The sequence below is a fragment of the Bos taurus genome, chromosome 2 (genome assembly GCF_002263795.3).
Source record: "Bos taurus isolate L1 Dominette 01449 registration number 42190680 breed Hereford chromosome 2, ARS-UCD2.0, whole genome shotgun sequence".
Taxonomy (NCBI): domain Eukaryota; kingdom Metazoa; phylum Chordata; class Mammalia; order Artiodactyla; family Bovidae; genus Bos; species Bos taurus.
In genome coordinates, this window is record NC_037329.1 from 89,123,745 (window position 1) to 89,141,165 (window position 17,421).

Here is a 17,421-nt window from a genome sequence, read left to right on the forward strand (position 1 = left end):
TTCATTAAAGGCAATTTATTCACTATTGTACTGAGTAGAGTTCTTGATTATACACAATAAATGTTTGTTGAATGACTTGATTAGAATATCAAAAGATATTAATATCTTCTTTCTTCTCACAAATCTCAAAATGAATCGTATGGTTCAGGAAGTGATTCCTAAGGTCCATCTCTGCCTGACCTCTGGGCTACTCACCTAGATATTTTTATTTATCATCAAGAAAAAAGGCAAAATAAAAATAAAAAAGATGGGCCCTAGATGGGATGAAGCACTGCAGGACACCATTACATGGTGAAAGATTTTTTTAAACATAGGAAGAGCACTTCTTTTCCTGATCAGTTTCCTGTACTTGGTAGAATTATTTCCCAAATTTTGGGAATTTGATTCTTTAATAAAGAACAGATGCCAAGGAAAGTGTTCTTTCTTTCCACAGAAGGAAGACGACAGATTCCTTTAAATGAGCAGTTTCTCAGAAAGTGCCCAAGTGCCGATCTTAAGCCTGAAGAAATCTTGATCTCAGTGAACATCCCCTATTCAAGGAAGGTGAGACTGTCCTTTCAATTTCTTCATTTTACCTGCGAGCCTACAGCTTGTTAATTCCAACCTATAAGAGAGTTTAAAAAAAGGTGTTGAGTGGAGTAGTGGAGAATATGAGGATCTGCGAATATTTTTCACTTGTATTAAGTACTCTCCATCATTCCTAGAATCATGAGACCTTTGACTCTGCTTTTCTCTCCATCCCTCTCTCTCTCTCCCTCCCTACCTCCCCTTGTTGAAACCAAGCTCTAAAGTTACCTTCCTACAGATTTTTAAAAATTCTTTGTACTGTGAGGCTTTGTCACAAGTAAAACTGGAAACTATACCTCTACTTATACCTTGAGGTTTTGAAGAAGCTATAAATTTACAATAGAACTTAGTGGTAGGAAGAAGGGCTTTGGAGTCAGACTCAAGAATGAATCCTAGTTCAGACCTACTGAATCAGTCTGAGCCTTGGATTCTCACCTGTAAATGGGAATGATCGAGCCTGCCTTGGAAAGTGTATGATTTTGCTAGCTAGGGCTGCAAAGAACCACAGCCTCAGTGGCTTAACTACCCTCTCACTTCTGGAGGCCAGAAGTCTGATATCAAGGTGTTGGCAGTGTTGATTTTCTCTGAAGCTTCTCTCCTTGGCTAGTAGATAACTATCTTCTCTCTGTGTCTCCACATGGTTTTCCCTCTGTGTCTGTGTCCAAATTTCCTCTTCTTATGAGGACACCACTGTGTTAGATTATTGCCCACCTCAATTATCTCATTTTTAACTTAATTGCCTCTTTAAAGACCCTAACTCCTAATACAGTCACATCCTGAGGTACTACTGGGAACTAAGACTTCAAGATGTCACTTTTGAGAGGGCACGGTTCAGCTCAAGAGAGTGTGGTGAGGACCCGGTGTGGCAGTGCATTCCAACTGCCTAGTGTATAGTTGTCACTCAGTGCGTTTCTACAAGTGCCACTTCACTTTTGCTTTTTTTTTTAATTTTTATTTTATTTAACTTTACAATAATTTATTGGTTTTGCCATATATCAAAATGAATCTGCCACAGGTGTACATGTGTTCCCCATCCTGAACCCTCCTCCCTCCTCCCTCCCCATACCATCCCTCTGGGTCGTCCCAGTGCACCAGCCCCGAGCATCCAGTATCGTGCATCGAACCTGGACTGGCAACTCGTTTCATATATGATATTATACATATTTCAATGCCATTCTTCCAAATCATCCCACCCTCTCCCTCTCCCACAGAGTCCAAAAGACTGTTCTATACATCAGTGTCTCTTTTGCTGTCTCGTATACAGGGTTATTGTTACCATCTTTCTAAATTCCATATATATGCGTTAGTATACTGTATTGGTGTTTTTCTTTCTGGTTACTTCACTCTGTATAATAGGCTCCAGTTTCATCCACCTCATTAGGACTGATTCAAATGTATTCTTTTTAATGGCTGAGTAATACTCCATTGTGTATATGAACCACAGCTTTCTTATCCATTCATGTGCTGATGGACATCTAGGTTGCTTCCATGTCCTGGCTATTATAAACAGTGCTGCAATGAATATTGGGGTACATGTGTCTCTTTCCCTTCTGGTTTCCTCAGTGTGTATGCCCAGCAGTGGGACTGCTGGATCATAAGGCAGTTCTATTTCCAGTTTTTTAAGGAATCTCCACACTGTTCTCCATAGTGGCTGTACTAGTTTGCATTCCCACCAACAGTGTAAGAGGGTTCCCTTTTCTCCACACCCTCTCCAGCATTTATTGCTTGTAGACTTTTGGATCGCAGCCATTCTGACTGGCATGAAATGGTACCTCATAGTGGTTTTGATTTGCATTTCTCTGATAATGAGTGATGCTGAGCATCTTTTCATGTGTTTGTTAGCCATCTGTATGTCTTCTTTGGAGAAATGTCTGTTTAGTTCTTTGGCCCATTTTTTGATTGGGTCATTTATTTTTCTGGAATTGAGCTGTAGGAGTTGCTTGTATATTTTTGAGATTAGTTGTTTGTCTGTTGCTTCATTTGCTATTATTTTCTCCCATTCTGAAGGCTGTCTTTTCACCTTGCTAATAGTTTCCTTTGATGTGCAGAAGCTTTTAAGGTTAATTAGGTCCCATTTGTTTATTTTTGCTTTTCTTTCCAATATTCTGGGAGGTGGGTCATAGAGGATCCTGCTGTGATGTATGTTGGAGAGGGTTTTGCCCACGTTCTCCATCACTTTTGCTTTTAGTGGGAGTTTGTGTCAGCCTTCCGACAAGCCCAGCGGCAACAGAATGCACTTGCAATAGTTAATTCGGGAATGAGAGTGTGTTTTGGAAAAGGAGATGGCATCATCAGAGAGTTATCCATTGCATACGGAGGCGTTGGTCCAACCACCATCCTTGCAAATAATTCCTGCCAGAAACTCATTGGAAGGTATGGAATCACGTCCTGAGATTCCAGGGAACCAAGTGGCTCTTTCCATGGTGACATGTAATTACAAGAAGAAAAATACTTACCACCTTTCTGTTTAATGACTTGGAATTCTAACAAGATTTCGTGATTATTTCCATGTGTCTTAGTGAATCCTGAAGTGGGCACCATATAGTGTGAGTGTGAGTGTGAGTGTGAGTGTGTGTGTGTGTGTGTGTGTGTACCCATCTCCCAACAGTATTGATATAGAGACACAGTAAACAAAATGAGTAAATCTGCATTCTTTATTGTGAGAGAATAATTTATCATTATGAAAGATTCATTATGGGAGTTTGTTTTTCAATAACTTGCTAAGTGTATTGCATACCTGGCTGTTTATTTCTACAGGTAATAATTTGACTATAGATACAGCCATTATTTCTTAAGCCTTCACTAGGTATTGATTACCATTTCAGAAGTAATAAACTAATGGTTAAAACCATGATCTTGATCAAGCCACACTGCCTGGGTTAGAATCTCATTTCAACTCTTATAAATTATGTGATCTCAGTCAGCTTACTTAATCTTACAGTACCACAGTTTCCTTATCTGTCAAAGGGGAATAATCATATGTCATGCCTCATAGGGCATTTGAGAGGATTAAGTGGTTGAATACATTGTTGTTGTTCAGTACCTCTGACTCCAGGACCCCATGGACTGCAGCACGCCAGGCTTCCCTGTCCAGTCCTTCACTCTCTCCAGATATGAATACATATATATGAATACATGTCTCCCAGAATCAATACATGTAAGGTGCCTAAGTAAGTAAGTGTTAGTCACTCAGTCATGTCTGACTCTTTGTGACTCCACGGAGTGTATAGGCTTCTATGTTGATTGAATTCTCCAGGCAAGGATACTGGAGTAAGTTGCCATTCCTGTCTCTAGGGGATCTTCCCAACCGAGGCATCGAACCCAAGTCTTCCGTACTGCAGGCAGACTCTTTACAGACTGAGCCAGCAGTAAGCCCCATAAAACAGAATTAAAACAACCTAGCATGCAGTCAACATTCTAGTGATATAAAGGGCAGTTACTCCTGGGTTGAGGACTTAACACAAGTTGTCATTTCTTTCTCATGACCATTGCATGAGGTAAATTCTATCATGATTGCGCTTTTACAGGTGATGAAGTGGTGTGCCCAGGTCAGACACCCTGAGAATGGTGGACTGTGATTTGAACTTGGATGGCCTGACTCTGGAGCTTGTACTCTTTTTTTTTTTTTTTTTTCATTTAACTGTCACTCTTTGTCTTACCTGTTAGCTGAGCTTGTGGGGTAGTGAGTCCTGTTGGGCTAGGAATCCTCTTTTGAACCTCACAGGCCCTGGAATGAAGAGATGCTGGATGCAGCTTGCAGGCTGATTCTGGATGAAGTCTCCCTCCCAGGCTCAGCCCCAGGTGGGAGGGTGGAGTTCAAGAGGACCCTCATTGTCAGCTTCCTGTTCAAGTTCTACCTGGAAGTGTCACAGATTTTGAAGGGGATGGTAAGTGGAACTGACCACATGTTCACTTTCCCAGGCCTGGGGGCCTCTGAGAATGCCCAAAGCAGAAAAGGCAACAACCCCTGCCAAAAAGCTATCGAATAGAGTAGAAAAGACAACCCACATCAGAAACTCACGGGCTTGCAGGGCATATGGCAGGCCATCTGTTGATGGGGTGTGTGCTTGGGGAAAAATTGCAAGTCAAGCACAGAGTTGTGTGGGATCTGATTTAGCACCACTCACTTATTTTTCTGACCTGTTGTGTGTCTCGATGGTGTTCAGAGAACTTGTTACTGGTTTGAACATATTTTCCCTCAGAAAAGCATTTTGGCTTTCTTGTCTGGGTTCAACTTTGTTTCTCTCACTTGTAAGATGGTGATGGAAGCCTCTCCATAAGGTTACTGAGAAATGGATTATCATAGGAAAAGGCTTCCTATGGTCCCTAATACTTCAGAGAACCATGGTGAAGACTGCCTAATAATCATAGTAGTAATCATCCGGGCATTCTTGCATCTGGTCTCCCTTATGACAAACAATTAAAGTTTACAAGACTGTTGACTAGGAAGGACACAACAAAAAAATATTTATTTCAGAATAAATTTGCTATACCCAAAGGGAACTTGAACCATGTTGATCACATTAATCCTAAACAAGCCCGGCTAACAGGTAAGACAAAGAGTGACAGTTTAATGAAAGATAAGATCACTGTGCTTTTCCTTGAAATTATTAGCATTGTTCATGGCTTCTGATCTAGTTTGGTCTGGTGGCAAGACCAAACTAGATCAGAAGCCACGAACAATCCTCATGTGGTATAGAAATTAGTATGTATGATAAAAAAAATAAGTATGTGTGATCATAAAAAAGTATGATCACTTTAAATTAAAGACATGGAGTTCTCTCTTATCATTGCTTCTGCAGGTATCTTCTCATTATACATGAGTAGAACAAAAAACCAGAACAGTCATATCAAAGTTTTCAGAATAGAAGCTTGAAATCATATATAAGTGACTTATTGTCACCAGGTTATCCAAAGAGAGAAAATAAAGCCAACTCCTTCAATTAATAGTAAACTAATATAATTTATTGGATGAATCAAATGATATAAATTACAACTTCCATCTTATAGTCTTTTACCTTCAATTCAATTTCCTCTGTTAATATTGCTCTACTATTCAAAATAATAGGCTTTGTTTGCTTTAATTTTCTCTTAAAAATTTTATATTGTAAAAAATATCCATTAGGTGGTACAGATGAACTTACTTGCAAAACAGAAATGGAGATACACAAACTTATGGGTACAGAGAGGGGAAGGGAAAGTGGGATGAATTGGGAGATGGGGATTGACATATACCCACTACTATGTATAAAATGGATAACTAATGAGAACCCACTGTATAGCATAGAAAACGCTACTCAGTGCTCTGTGATGACCTGTAAGGGAAGGAAAACCAAAAAAGATGAGATTTCTGAATATGCATAGATGATTCACTTTGCTGTACAATAGAAACTAACACAACATTATAAAGAAGTATACTCCCAAAAAATTAATTTAAAAAATAAAAGAAAAAAGAACCATTAGGTGCACTGTTTAAAATCGTGTGTAAGGATCAAATGACCCAGGTTTACTCAACTCTAGGAAGTGTTCCTCCTAGGGCCCTAGAATGCTTCCTGCTGGGAGACTGTGGCAGAGAGGCAGCCCCAGCATCTTCCCTCCTTCCTGGTTGCCCAGGGGATACAGAACAGAGTTTGATACTCATTAGCAATGGTGCACCTTTGCTCTGACCTTTTCCTGGTTTAAATCCTCTCTTCCTTTCCAATTATTTACTTAGCTTCTACCTTCCTATTTTATTGGTTTGTAAGTCCTCAAATCACTTAGGAAGGCACGTGAAAGAATCCTAAGAAACATAAAGATATTGGGAGTCAGTGATCTACTGTACTCACTTAGCTCTTCATAAAACATTGTCCTATGAATGGATCTTCCAGAGGTGTGTCCTGGAGGTCAGGGAGAACCCTGCTTGTACTTCCAGGATTCTGAATTAGGCAAGTACTTAAAAAAGATTAAACTTCACAGCAGAGCTAAGAACCATGCTAGCCTCTCTCCCAAGACCATTCTGGCATATTTTAAATATCTACAATGGTTCTACTTTTCAGGACCCTGTTCACTATCCTAGCCTTGCAAGCAAGAATGAGAGTGCTTTAGAAGATCTTCATTCCAGACATTACTGGAGTACATTAAAGTACCAGGTTAGTGACTTTTTTTTTTCTTTTTTTTTTAAATTCAAAAGACCCAGGCTAAAACTTCTTCACGTGGACATCCCACTTACCTCTCAGTGATTCTCATGACTTTTTAGCCTGAACTCCCCTTCTGGTGAAACTACAGCCTACTTAGTGTTGATTAAAACTTCAAAATCAGTGAAGTATTGTGATTAATAATTAAGCTAGCAATGGTTATTTTTTTTAATGTCTGTTTTGAACTCGAAGAGTTCAAATGTGTTTTTGTTCTGTGGTTTTGTACCACTGGTATGAACAAGCTGCCTAGTCTGCCACATGCCCTTGCCCCTGGCGCTGTATCAGGGCCATGGGCTGCTTTGATTTTATTCACAGAGCCCTTGGAGGCTGATGAAAATGCAGTAATGCTTTTCGAACGAGCTTCTGGTTTATTTTGTTTGAATGTGGTGATACTTTGTTCTCCCAGTCTCCCTTCTCCAAGTGTTTTCTCTGTGAATTAGAGTTTTAGAGCTGAATCAAGCATAAGTTCTAAGAGTTAATTTCAGGCTCTCCTAATGAATGCTTTTAGAACAGAATTTCTCATAACCTTCAAATGGAATTTTCAGCTACAATGTCATAAGAGTATCGCCTGAAGTCATCCTATTGGTCAGCTATTCTTTACCTATTGGTAAAGAAACTTTACCTTGAGGGTTTTATTAAGTGAAGAACATGAAAAGGCTTTTAAAAGATTCTTTTTAAATAGATTCAGTTCATTGGGTCTATCATTGGACTTAGTTATAAAACTTTGCAGTATGTTGTAATGAACAATGAAGTTGATGTATACCTCTTCAGTTTTTAGGTTCAATATGTTCAAAAGTCAAATACACCAAACTCCATTGAAAGTGTTGAAAGTGATCATTTTGAAAGTCAAAAATAGCTTCCCTTTTCCCAGTGTAAAATACAGTTACTGCAATGTTTGGCTTATAAATACCTTAACATTGCCTTGACCATGGAATAAACTTCAACAACCACAGGAAAAACAACAAATGAATGGGCTTTTAAATCATTCAGAGAAAAGTGATAATCTTCACGTAGCTTGTTATTATAGATTGCAAGACCAAGTTTTGGAAGTAGTGTATTTCTCACACAGATGTTTTGATTTTGTTTTTGTTTTTTCTAGGTTTTCACACATACAAATACCCACTTTGCTAGAGAAACTTCAGCACTCATGACCAGCATTTTTTTTTCTCCAAATCAGAGATCACCTGTTAGATGTGACAGTGTTCTTTGCTCCATGGTGTCTTTAGCTGTATAACAAGCACAAGCAAGTAATCACATACATACTCTTTCATTAGTAGAGTCATTACAACTGGCTTTAAAAAAACTGTTACATCTTAACCAATTTCATATTTATATAATATGGTCATATTGCCTGAATATGTAAAATGTTCTCTCATTTTCCCCCTTCCTCTACATTTGTGACCTACTAGAGTCGGATATGACTGAGCGTCTTCACTTTCACTTTTCACTTTCATGCATTGGAGAAGGCAATGGCAACCCACTCCAGTGTTCTTGCCTGGAGAATCCCAGGGATGGGGGAGCCTCGTGGGCTGCCGTCTATGGGGTTGCACACGAGTCGGACACGACTGAAGTGACTTAGCAGCCACCTTTAGTTAATGGTACTTAGGCCAAGTTCTAAATTATTTTTATTCATAATCTTCTGCTTTTCAGTTTATATAAAGTCAGGATGAACCCACACACACACACAAAAGCTCAGCTAATACTAATTTTTTGTGCCTTGTATTGTAGTAACTACAAAATTGAAGCTTACATTTAAGTGAAACAAATATGGACTTTAAAACAATAAATGTTAATCAGTAAAAGTATATTTTGCTGTAAAACAGTACATTTTATATGAAATAGGAATAAGTTCAGAGCATCCAGGGCTTCCCATTCTAGGGCACTAGTGGAAAAGAATCCACCTGCCAATGAAGGAGACTCAGGAAATGTGAGTTTCAATCCCTGGGTAGGGAAGATCCCCTGGAGAAGGGAATAGCAACCCACGCCAGGATTCTTGCCTGGAAAATCCCATGGACAGAAGAGCTTGGAGGGCTACCATCCCTGGGGTCACAAAGAGTCAGACAAGACTGAGCACACACACACCACTCTAGGTGATAGCGAACATCTCATTTATTGTCAATATGCAACGTGTAAGCTTTCTCAACTGCACATTCTGGGACTCAAATACGAAAGTATATACTTTTAGAAAATTTCCCATGCGTGCGTGTGAGTTGCTTCAGTCATGTCTGCCTCTTTGGACCCTACAGACTATAGCCCGCCAGACTCCTCTGTCCATGGGATTCTCCAGGCAAGCGTACTGGAATGGGTTGCCATGCCTTTCTCCAGGGGATCTTCCCAACCCAGGGACTGAACCCTCATCCCTTCCGTCTCCTGCATTGGCAGGCAGGTTGTCTACCACTAGCGCCACCCGCCTTAAATGATACTGATTTAGAAACAGCTTCCATGGCTTCTTTTCCCCCCAGGAAAGGTCTTGACCAGTAGGTGTTCTGTTGGCGACTGTTCTGTCTTCCCTCCTGCCATGTGCTGCAATCACTGTAAGCCTCATCTCAGAGAGAGTCCCTGCCCCAACCAGGCTTGGGGTGACCCTGTGAACAGCAGTGTAGGGCAGCAGGTGGGATGGGGAAGAGAGGCCTTTAGTTCCTTTAGCTCTCTCTGGGCCTCACCTTGGCTGACCAGCCTTGGGCCCAAGTCTTCCCAAGCAAAGGCTCTGCGCATCTGGCCTCAGCCCTGGTGCCGGATGAAAGACTGATCCAGTGAAGTGTGGATGGGACGGCTCAGCACTGCATCACAGGGCAAACTCCAGGCCTCAGAGCTGCCTTCTCCTTTCAGAGAGTAGCCTTTAGATGGTGGCTGCTTGACTGGCAATTTTCCTGGAATTTCCACCTCCCACAGTTCCATCAGCAACACCTGTGGCAACTTTAGCCTTGCCCCTAGTCTCTGAACTTGTTCTATTGTTGCCGCTGTTTAGTTGCTCAGTCGTGTCCGACTCTTTTCTGACCCCATGAACGGTAGCACTCCAGGCTTCTTCTGTCCATGGGATTTCCCAGGCAAGAATACTGGAGTGAATTGCCATTTTCTTTTCCAGGGCATCATCCCTACCCAGGGATCGAACCTAGGTCTCCTGCAATGCAGGTGGATTCTTTACCACTGAGCCACTAGGGAATGTCTCTTAATTCTTCTTTCTTCATACCTCCAATTTTCTTCTTCCAATAAGCAACCAAGAAAGCTAACAATTCTCTCATATTTGAAATACTGGAGGAGGTGTTGTATTTCTTAATTTCATTTTGGTTAATGAAACTCATGTAAGGTATTTATGATAGCACAAGGTATTTATAAAGTACAAGGTATTTATAAAGCCAGTGGCAAGACATTTTACTCCATGGATCTCTAAGAAATAGTAACATTAATGAATCATTACTCAAAATGCAGCTTTCTGTGTCTTCATTCTTTATCAGGATTGTCTAACTGATGAGTCTTAGCATTGGTAAGACTTCCTCACTCAAAATAGAAAATAAGAAAAGCTCTTGTGATTGAATGCACTTGATATTTTCTACAACCATGGTAATTAGGCTTTTCTGCAAATAGTACACGTGACATGCCTAGCTAGAAGAGTCAGATAATTTTGATAATGAATTTACAAATGATACATGATCGTTTGTAAAAAGATGTAATTTTATATAACCAAGAAGAAAGATTTACATTCATTTACTTACACAAATAGAACCTGTGTTAAAGATATTTGTGGTCTATATTCAAAATACTGGGGAAAAAAAATAAGAACAACACCATGGCTGCACATCCCAGTTTGCCTACTGAATGACTGAAATAAGTTTACTGTCCTGGTGTTATTAATAGTGATGTTTTTATTTTCAGAAGTGTTCTGGCTTGAATGTAAATTATGTAGAGTTGTGCATAGTATGATTATAAAAATGATGTGTTGGTTATCGATTAAACAGAATGCAGACCCAAAGCAGCTTTCTCAAGACCCAGTTGGCCATCCCATCATGCACCTGTCTGGTATTAAGCACGCCACGGGCGAAGCCGTCTACTGTGATGACATGCCTGTGGTGGATCGGGAACTGTTCTTGACTTTTGTAACAAGTTCAAGAGCTCATGCTAAGATTGTGTAAGTGATAAAGTTTTTATCCAACAAACAGTAATGATTGCTTTTGGGGGATAAGTCATGTTAGTGAAAAGTAACTGTCTAAAGAGGATAAGCTATTTGTTGGCAATGTCCAATGTAGATTTGAAGTGAAATGGGGTTGAAGTGTAGGATTTACTACAATTTGTCCCTCCATAGAAAAACTTCATTGTCCCAGAAATTCTTTCTCGATTGTGTGGCATAGAACTATTTTAAGGTTTGGGGGCATATCTTCCCTCTCTTGTATCTTGTTCTCTGATGGCACATTCTCCATGGCCTGCAGGCTGTGGGGCTCCTCTGAGTAGCTCTGTTCTGTGTGTTCTTGTCTAGGTCTATCGATGTCTCTGCAGCTCTCAGCCTGCCTGGGGTGGTAGACATCCTGACTGGGGAACATCTTCCAAGCATCACCACCACCTTTGACTTTTTAACTGACGCTGATCAACTTCTGTCAACAGATGAGGTACTGCATTTTTGCTTTCTGTTTTAAAGGTAACTTCCTCAGGGACTTCCCTACTGGTCCGGTGATTAAAACTCCAAGTCTCCATTGTAGCGCATGTGAGTTCAGCCCCTTACCGGGAACCTAAGATTCCACTTGCCTCTCGGTGTGGCCAAAAAAAAAAAAAGTAACTTCCTCAGTTATTGGCACTTCATATTTTCTTAAAGATAGCATTGAATTTGGCACATCATAAAGGATTCCAATATTCTTTGAATGCTTATTATAAATCACTATACTTTAATAGTGAATTAGTTCAATAACATTCATATTCCACATAAATAAGGAAGTTGGCTAGTTATATAAAAGACACTTGAGTGTTTTATATTTTTTCCTAATGGTGGTAAGATCATGTGCTGCTTTCATACTCAGGAAAGGATAAATGAGAGGAGAATAATGAGAACTTTTATTTGCTGATCCTTTCCCTGAGAATCCTTGCTATGGTTCCAGTCTCGGTGTGTCCAGCATCCAAGTTCAAGTGATATCCCCACTATGAAGCCTTTCCTATCCTTTAACCCAGGAGTTCTCTCCCTGTCTGAACTCACCCTGACTCATTCATTCATACACTGTGTATTCAACAGGCATCTTTTAAGTGAGCACCTGATGCAGGTGAGCAAGACCCGTGTGGTCCTTGTCCTCACAGAACTTAAGGAGAAGGCAAAGTGAACCTATATTTACACTTTCTACCCTGTACTGAGCTTATTTATTTCAATGTCTTATCTATTTCCCCTGGTAAATGTCTGGAGTGAGAGCCCACGTCTGATTCATCTGTAGATTTCACGCTGCTTCCTGCAAAGCAGGGTAAATAAGCAGAGGAACAGTGATAGCACTATTACCACCTGAAAGTTTCAAAGGATAAAAAACATTGACTACTGTATCTGAAGTCATGAGGAAATGCAGCCAGGGCAGTGTCCAGAAGGTTTTCTGCTTGACTTCCATTCAGTGTTCACCCAAAAGAGCTTCATCATTTGAAAGAGTCTCTGCCGCTGGCTCTCGCTAGGCGGCTTAGTTGATAAAAATGAAAGTTTGGTGACTGAGTGTCTGAAGTCAAGGTTGCACTCTCCCAAGGCAGGGCTGTGTGGTCCTGGAAGACGATGAGAACTATGGCTTTGCATAAATGTTAACTAGACAAGCAAAGCCATCTTGGGCCACACGATAGCACAACTCCCTGAGGTGTGGGGACACTGACTTTGAGCATCTCAGGGGCGTGCTTGTGTACCAGGTCATGCGGCAAACCCCATGTATGTGGAGAGCAGAGAGCAGAGCCATTGTGAATGATTGTCTCTGTTAGTTTCATCCCGATTTTAACATTTGTCCTTATCATGCTATATCTTTAAAAAATCATTTCATGGCAGAAATGTTAAACACACACAAAAACAGAGGAGAGTACAATGAATCCCCATAAACCCATCATCCAGCTTCAACAATGATTAACATCTGCAATTCTTGTTTCATTCATCTACCCACTGACCCCACCCACCTACACCCAACAAATACATGTGTGTGTGTGTGTGTGTGCACGCGCCTGTGCCTGGATTTAACTCTTTTTTACCACCATTTTTATCTGGTGATAAAACTACTATATGCTTACTGTAGAAAAGTCCTAATAATCTAATGTCAATCTGAAAAATGAGTGATTATGTTTTGATTTGGATCACAATAAAAGGTGGGAAAGAGAGTCCAGTGGTCCTATGACTTCTTCCAGTCCTGACTATTTCACTTTTCTAGAGCCTTGGTTTTGTGTTTCCCCATTGACTTTCTGCCCTGGTCCCTGGGTGAACTCCTTAGGCCATCTGTGTACCCCACCTGCAGGTGAAATGGTGACTGCTCCCAACTCACTCGTGGCTCCTACAATCATGTCTCTCCCTGAAAAAGCCTGTGCTCCCCAGTTCAGGGCAGAGACCACTGTCCCCTCCCTCCTTCCTCTCTGGCTGAGATGGTCTTGACCTTCTGGTCCTTCCTGTCATGAAGGCAGAAGCCTCCTCTCAGAATGGTCCCATTTGCAGTGTGGCAGCCCCAGGTCAAGCCGTGGGACTGACTCTCCTAGGCCAGATCCTCAGATCCTCAAAGCTGAGTCTGCTCTACGTGAGGCAGCATCACACCAGTCCCTCTTCAGCCACCGCTGCCAATGATGGAGCAAGAAGTCCTCACTCTCCCAGTGCAGAGACTTCCCAGAGGTCAGCAGGCCAACTCTGACAAATTGACTTCTCTACAGAAGCCTTCCTTAACCACGGCACTGCGGTGAAGTCCCCTGTGTGTCTAGCTCTGTGCTGGCAGGAGGAGGAAGATGAACAGAAGGAAAGGACCTGCTGCCTGCCCTCCTTGGGACTAGAAGCCTATTCTGTATTGCAGGTGTCTTGTGTGGGTCAGCTTGTCTGCGCCGTGATAGCCGATTCCGAGGTCCAGGCAAGGCGAGCTGCTCAGCAAGTGAAGATTGTCTACCAAGATTTGGAGCCAGTGATCCTAACCATTGAGGTAATGAGTTCAAGGGTGGGGCCAGAGGAGCACATTTAAGTGGTGTATCATTTAAAATGCCAGAAACAGGAAAAAAAATCTGACTCAAAGTGGCTTCCAAAACACAGGGGCTTTGTTTTTCCTCAAACTCTATCACTATTAGCAAGAAAGCTGGTCTTCCGAATCTCCTCCTTGCTCCCATGGTCCAGGCTTTATCTCCTGTGGTCATAGGATGGCAGAGAGAACACCACCAACTCCGCACCCCACGAGTCCTGGGACCCAGCATCATCAGGCATTTAGGTCACATGTCCCTCTCTGGATTCATGATAGGCAAAAGCTGTTGGTTACTGCTGGAGGGTCAGATTTCCTTGAGGTTCATGGGCTGTATGGGGAGTGATGGAGACCTCAACAGAAATCTGGGCACTGTTTGGAAGGGGCAGGTGGAAAGAATGCCACATGGGCACCCAGCAATGTCCAGGAGAGGGGGCACACCCAGGGCTCCATATCCACCTTCACCGGGACTCTTTAGGTACATAGTGAAAACCAACAAGAAGCTCCATGAAGCATATACTGTGACCCTAGTTTTAGATCTTTTAATGCATATCTTAAGTAAGTATGAGAAACAGATCCTATGATGCCTACAGCTATTTTGGCAACTTGAACAAATTGGGGAACTGCATTTCCTATCCTGTTTCTTAAAAAATTTTTTGAAATTTATAAAGGTTTTAAGACTCATCTCCATGAAATGATATGAGTATTCTTCTGCATATATTTCATTGGTTCTTATAATTTACGAAGTAATAAAAGCATGAAAGTTGGGAAAACAGCATGAGTAGATTAGATTCAGCACATAGAGACCGAATGTAATCTGGGAATACAATATTATCTCCACGACATAATGAATAAATTGTTCTCTAGGTGACTAGCATGCTCTGAGGCAGAAAATAAGGAAATGAGTTGGCCAAGATTAGTGTCTCCAGGGGAACTTGGCCTGGGGTATATTTCCTGTCATGCTGCTTTATGCCAAGGAACATAGAGTTTGTTTCTGGACAGTGTCCTCAGTGTTTTGAAATTTAAAAAGAATCGTGTCAAGGAAACAAAAATAAAAAAGTTTAGTTGGAGTCACAGAGTGATTAGGCTTTCCAAATTTTCCTGGCTAGTTTCCAATTCATTCTGTTTCCATCTTAATTGCTGACTTTATACATTCCTTCCCCAACATTTTGTTTTAGAGTTTGAATTCTTAGTAAGAATTTATTTGTGTAATATTTTATCAAAAATTTTGTTTATAATTCTTTGCCAAATTCCAGTGACTAAGTATTTTCCCTGCCCCACACTCTGCTTTCCAGCCAAATAAAATTCCAAAAGCAAACAGACACCACTCTCTTCCCACCCCACCCCCACCCCCACCTCCACCCCTAACTTGGACCAGCATAGCTCGAATTGTCTGCCAAAGAATCTCAATATCAAATACCAAGCTTTGACATCGTGGAGAAGAAATACCTCATGTTTCTATCAAAGGTTAAGCTCTCCAAGATCAATCAACTAGATCAAGAAGAGTTAATCAAAGTGGATAGCAAGGAAATATGCCTTGTTCCTTGCATATTACAGTTCTTTTATCACTTTCCTGACCAAGAAATATTCAGGAAATTATCTCTGAGTTACTCAAAGAGCGAGCAGCAAAAGGCTAAACTCAAAGGAAAAAAAAAAAAACTGGATGTATGAAACTTAATTTCTGTTTTGAACCTGGAATATCTGAGTCTTAGATTAATAAGAGATCATAGGCTTTGTTATACAGCAGACACTAACACAACGTTGTAAAGCAATTATACTCCAATTAAAAAAAATAAAATCATATGAATTGACTCCAGTAGGAAATGTGTTATCAATTCAAATAGGATAAAAATAAATGGATCTCCATCACTATCACTCATGTGTAACCTAGCTTATGCTTTTTTGAATTTTTAATAGCTTAAGTGGGGAAATGCTATCAAAACTATTGGCCCCAAGAGTCAGGCTGATAACCATGGTGAGAAAGCTGTGCTCCCAACCAGAATCTCTTATCAATTGTCACAGTCAACAGCGTGACCATAGCTAACACCCAGAGCTCTCTGTGTGACTACCTGGTTCCAAACAGGTTTCCTACATAAGTCACTAAACGCTCACAACAATCCTGTGAGGTAAAAGCTGTTATTATCCCCATTCTGATGCAGAAACTGAAAGGCTGAGTTACCCAAAGTCACACAGTTAATCAACAGTAGAAGCAATCAACAAACACTCTATCAAAGACCCTGGGCCTCGTGGTAGTAGAAACAAACCAACCCACTTTTTGAATGGAGGAAATGGCAGGATCACAACAGCATATCCATAAGGTATATTAATAGGTCTAGACACTTATTGTTGGCCAAAGGGAACCAAAGTTTGGAGAATCCCTAGCTGCCACCAGGCTGGAATTTCATAGATGGACAATAATCTATTGTAGAAATACTCCCAGGAGCTGACATGTCACATTTGCCAAGGACCAAGGGATTACAGCAAGACGAATTCCCAAAGATAGGTAGGAAAACCAACCTAGAGTTTTTAGCTACACCCCTGATAATGTGTACTTACTATTATAGTCCTTCACTAGGCACCCAAGGGAAACCATTAGGAACCACTATATAAGTGGATTTGTGGTACCCACTCTAGACTTGGAATCTTACTTCCAGGGCTGGAAGTCCCAAGTGCAAATGCTGGACTCATTCCCCCAAAGGAGAAGCTTGGGACCGGTAGTCAGGGCCATCATGTCCTTATCACTAGAGTGTCTTCAGATAGCATTAACAGAACATTTGTTATATACCATGTAAGCTCATTCATGCCTCATTTCATTTTATTCTTTTCACAACCCTATTGGAACTGTGTGTACAACTCTACCTTCATTTTACCAATGAGGCTCAAAGAGGTGAAGTGATAGACCCACAGTCAAATAGCTAGTACATCAGAAGATGGACACAACTCCAACTGGGTCCAGAGCCCAAGATCTGAGTCCCCGTGCCTTGTTACCCTGGCTGCATAACATGGGCTGTGGATTGAAGAGAATAATTGGCCTGGAAACAGTTCCACCACTTGGTGCTAGGTGTTTTCTAAGCAGTTTTTTTTTTTTTGTTTTTTAATTCAATGAGGACATTTGCATTTGCTCCATGGAGAGTCTCTCTGCAGCATGGTTCTTAACCCAGCTCATGGGGTCCTGATGAGGGTGCATGTGATGCCAGAGCAAGAGAAGCACTGCCCAGACTCAGATGATCCAGCACCATATGTGGCTGCTGCTGTGGGGCTAATGGGGGGCTCACTTTTCTGTTCTTTTCTAGGAAGCTATACAAAACAAGTCCTTCTTTGAGCCAGAGAGGAAACTGGAGTATGGAAATGTGGATGAAGCATTTAAAGTGGTGGATCAAATTCTTGAAGGTAAAACTATCTTTAACAAATGATGAGAGAGGAAGCAGTCCTGGATCTCCCTTGCCATGGCTCCAGGTGTTAGTTATACAGTTGGTGTCTGTTTTCCCAAAGGTCAGGAAACTGAGGCTCAGAGTGGTTAAGGAGCAGGACCACAGTCATGT

At 41.2% G+C, this 17,421-nt stretch overlaps 1 protein-coding gene across 2 annotated transcripts in view; it reads left to right on the forward strand.

Moving 5' to 3' along the window:
- The window catches only part of AOX1 (aldehyde oxidase 1), a 71,723-nt gene that overhangs the window by 21,558 nt on the left and 32,744 nt on the right, over positions 1-17,421 (forward strand). For both annotated transcript variants that reach the window (XM_024999354.2, NM_176668.3), the window contains 8 exon segments: positions 434-543; positions 2,756-2,940; positions 4,292-4,454; positions 6,603-6,695; positions 10,697-10,866; positions 11,212-11,341; positions 13,727-13,849; positions 17,173-17,269. In XM_024999354.2, the coding sequence (XP_024855122.1) occupies positions 434-543; positions 2,756-2,940; positions 4,292-4,454; positions 6,603-6,695; positions 10,697-10,866; positions 11,212-11,341; positions 13,727-13,849; positions 17,173-17,269 (1,071 nt within the window).